The sequence below is a fragment of the Mus pahari genome, chromosome 8, assembly GCF_900095145.1.
Source record: "Mus pahari chromosome 8, PAHARI_EIJ_v1.1, whole genome shotgun sequence".
NCBI lineage: Eukaryota > Metazoa > Chordata > Mammalia > Rodentia > Muridae > Mus > Mus pahari.
In genome coordinates, this window is record NC_034597.1 from 12021527 (window position 1) to 12025692 (window position 4166).

The following is a 4166-nucleotide window of genomic DNA, read 5'->3' on the forward strand; positions in this document are numbered from 1 at the left end:
ACAAACCTTTAGCAAGACCTACTAAGATAATAAATAAATAAATAAATAAATAAATACAGAGATTTTTTTAAAAAAAGATACAAGAACACTTTGGAACATTATATACCAACAAACTTAGATTGCTGCTGAAATAGTAACCCATAAACAAAGTGATAATGCAGTAAACACAGTTTTCAAGAACTCCATGTGTGGATATGTGAGGTGTGTGCATGAACGTGTCATCTCCATGTGTGGATATGTGAGGCGTGTGCATGAATGTGTCGTCTATGACCTTAAAGCAACTCCCAGACAGACAGCATGATGTAAAAATACTGCCAGACAGTGGGAATTTGGGTGTTTATATAGTTTCTCACTCATGTCAAAAAATGTAATGACATTCCCAATGAAGAAACAATAGCGGAGTAAACTCTATCTGTAACAAAGACAAAAACAGTTGCTTAGGACAGGGGAAATTACATTATGGGGGAAAAAATGAGTGGCCTCTTCTTCATTCCTGAACTGTAACAAACAGGAGAATAAGCACCCTGCACCTTCTGGCCAGTTCCTCTGGCATCCGCTTTGGAACCAGGGCTTTGTCCAGCTGGATCTCCAAGACGATGTATGTTCCCGCTTCTATGTATTGCTGCAAAGACATGATTACTTGTTAATCTCATAAAAAGGCAGTAATGAAATATTTTTAGTAACATCAGATACTACTTACAATTCACTGAGTAAAAGTATGTGTATAAAACTGCATACGCGAAGTGATCTCTGTGGTTCAAATATTTTACATGGGACAATAATTTGAAAGGAATGTAGCAATAGTGGTTAGCTCATTGAAGAAGGTGTTTTCATGGCTGTTCTTGGAAATTTCTACTCTACTGACTCCCATTGAACATACTTTTAAAAAATTTTTTACTTATTTTCTTTTTTGAGACAAGGTTTTATTATGTAGCCTTGGTTGGCCTGGCACTCTCTGTGTGAACCAGAGCCTTGAACTCACAGAGATCCTCTTGCCTCCCCAGTGCGCACCACCATGCCTGGTGAACTCATTCATACTTCTCTTGGAACTATTTTAAATGCATGTCACTCTTTCCTCTGCACAGAAAAACAAAACTAAATTAAACCAGTTTAATTCTGGAAGGAGCTTAACCACTGTCTAGTGCAAACTCACTTTGAGGTCTCAGTGAACAAGCTTGCCCAAGGTCGTAGACTACTCATAAGCAAGCACTTGCGGTAACTCAAGTCTCACTTCTAGCATGTTCCAAGGAAGCTGTGTTACTCAGTGAAAGTCTGGGAGAGTTTAGTTTCTGAAATGATGAAGATAGTTACCTGTCCTTCAAGGTTGTGGCTCAGGGGGACTTCACTTTCCAAAGGTGTGTCTGAGCTCTGCGATTTTATACTAGGTGCTTGCTGAAACAAAGAGAATCATCAGAATGTGGGTTGTTTCATGGCCTTCATAGTAGTGGGGACAATAAGACACAAAATACATCAGATGGGAAATGAGTGCAAACGTCTGTACATATGGTCTCCAGCCTACCAGCTCTCCAAGCCGAGGCCGTCCTTCTAGGTCCTTGTCTTTCGATAGTTTCTCTTCTTTCAGATTCTTGGAGAAAGGTTTGGACAGTGGAGAGTTAAGTCCCCCTGTTTTATTATTTTGGACCAAATGGTGCCCAGTGTCCCTGAATAAGCTGAACAAGCACTTGGTCTGAAAAGAAGCAAGCAAAGTAAGGGAACAATGGATGAGTTATAGGTAATGGGCCTGCCCCACAGGGGGACAGCTTCTCAGGTCATTTCATCAGCCAGCACAGAGCCCTGGGGACCCTCGCTGGGCCCCTCCCTTACAGAGCACATAAAGTCACCACTGGAAATGAGCTGCCTCCCTGTTCTGTAATGTGGCAGGAGGAGTCCTGGCAGCTGCACTTGATTCTGCTATCACAACTGTAGTCATCAGAAAGATTTCCTCTTTGACACATAATTCTGAATTACCTCAAGTAAAATAACTCATTTATATAAAAGAAACAATATTTGTCTAATTGCTACTATTAAATATAACTGAAAGAATAAGGTAAGTTTAAAGTGCGCAATAAAACCTTGGTATGTATAGTTCAAACCACAGCTGATTTTTGTCATTTTTATTTTGATTTTTCAAGGGAGGGTTTCTCTGTGTATCCCTGGCTATCCTGGAACTCACTCTGTAGACCAGGCTGGCCTCGAACTCAGAAATTTGCCTACCTCTGCCTCCCAAGTGCTGGAATTAAAGACATGCACCACCATGCCCAGCCCTTTTGTCATGTTTTCTAGGGGAAAGTAATCCCCTGTAAAATTTAACACTAAAATGCATTATGCAATCATTGCAAGGACAGTTATTTTTTGATAATAAAGTTATGGAAGATCCACCATTCATTTGCATATCGAGTAGCAGACTCTTCTTTTAAAATCGAAATCAGCTGGGCAGCGGTGGCGCATGCCTTTATTCCCAGCACGTGGAAGGCAGAGGCAGGTGAATCTCTGAGTTCAAGGCCAGCTGGTCTACAGAGAGAGTTCCAGGCCAGCCAAGGTTACACAGAGAAACCCTATCTAGAAAATAACCATACATACATATCAGACTTATAGGAATTTATCATTAAAATAACTTAAACCTCTTTGATCTACAATGGTGTAATGCCTATAAGATATACTAAGGCAATGCTGACACAAAGCTTGTGGGAGTAACCAACCAATAACTGATTGGACATAAGGCCACTCCCTGAGATAAAACCTATACTTGGCATTGCTTGGGTGACCAAGAACTAGAGACTAGATAGCCCAGTGCCTAGGGTAAAGACAAATACTACTGATCTAAAAACAGAAAAGGGAAACCCCTAAAAACATGGTGATAAAATGGCTCTAAGGACATTCTGCTCTCCTCCCGGATCAGTGCCTTGCTTAGCCGTCATCAGAGAAGTTCCTCCTGCAGCAGATGAGAACAAATGCAGAAACCCTCAGTCAGACATTACACAGAGAGTGAGAGACCTTGGGATGCTCAGCCCTAAATGAGATCTCTCCATCAAATCCCTCTCCTCAGGGCTCCGGGAACCTGGCAGAAGAGGAGGCAAAAAGAGTGTATTATATGAAGGAGCCAGAGGGGATGGGGCTCACCAAGAAAACCAGGCCCTTGAAAGCAACGTGAGCAAAGCTCCTATGAGCTCACAGAGACTGAGGCAGCATGCCCAGGGCCTGCATGGGTCTGCACCATGTCCTCAGTGCATGCATACAAATGGATACATCTATGCATAAACACACACACATATACATAATGACTTCCAGTTTAGTGTTTTCCTTCTGTTGACTTATTCTTCCAACTTGGATGTGATAGCTTTTGTTTTATCTTATTATATTTTATTTTGTCATATTTTTAAATGAATGAATCTGTGAGCGAGTGAACACCTGGCCACTATAGTGAGGGTTAAAAACTGAGCTGTCATATGCCAGCCACTCCAGCTCAAGTCTCATGTTCAGGACTAGTTGGCCAATTATAATGGACGTCACAGTTTCTTGTGTGCTTTTATTTGGTTACAGTTTGGTGGGTTTGTTTTGTTTTTCTGTTTGGATGTTGTTTTATTTGGTTTCCTTGTTGTATCTGGCTTTGGGTGTATTGTTTTGTCTTTGAGAAAGAACTTAAACTTGGGTAGGTAGGGGACAGGGAGAGGATCTGGAGGGGCTTGGGGGAGGAGAAGAATATGGTCAAATATATTTAAATTTAAGCATTGTTTTAAGTAATAAAAAGACAAATAAATAACTTTAATTGTATTAAGTGTGTGCGTGTGTGTGTGTGTGTGTGTGTGTGTGTGTGTGTGTGTGTATTATGGAGGTGAGCAGACAATTCTTAAGAGAAGTGCTTCCCTGTTATCTTGTGGGATCTAGGGATCAAACTCAGGTTGTCAGGCCTGCCCGAAAGTGCCTCTACTCTCTGAGCTTCTTGCCAACACAAGTAAAAATAATAAGATAGGGTCTGGTGACATGGTTCAGCAGTTAAGAACTTAAGAGTTAACTGCTCTGCCAGAGGTCCTGACTTCAATTCCCAGCAACCACATGGTGGCTCATGACTATCTGTAAAGGGATCTGATACCTTCTTCCGGCATGTAGGTGCACAGACAAACAGAGCACTCCTCCTCCTCCTCCTCCTCCTCCTCCTCCTCCTCCTC

General features: G+C 41.7%; 1 protein-coding gene across 5 annotated transcripts in view; it reads right to left on the bottom strand.

Annotated features, from left to right (window-relative positions):
• The window catches only part of Cfap70 (cilia and flagella associated protein 70), a 57918-nt gene that overhangs the window by 27446 nt on the left and 26306 nt on the right, over positions 1-4166 (bottom strand). For 4 of the 5 annotated variants that reach the window (XM_021203848.1, XM_021203847.1, XM_021203846.1 and 1 more), the window contains 3 exons: positions 1520-1687; positions 1312-1392; positions 531-622 (listed from right to left, as the gene is read on the bottom strand). In XM_021203848.1, the coding sequence (XP_021059507.1) occupies positions 531-622; positions 1312-1392; positions 1520-1687 (341 nt within the window). The remainder of the gene's footprint in view (positions 1-530; positions 623-1311; positions 1393-1519; positions 1688-4166) is intronic. The other variant, XM_021203845.1, reaches the window with a different exon arrangement.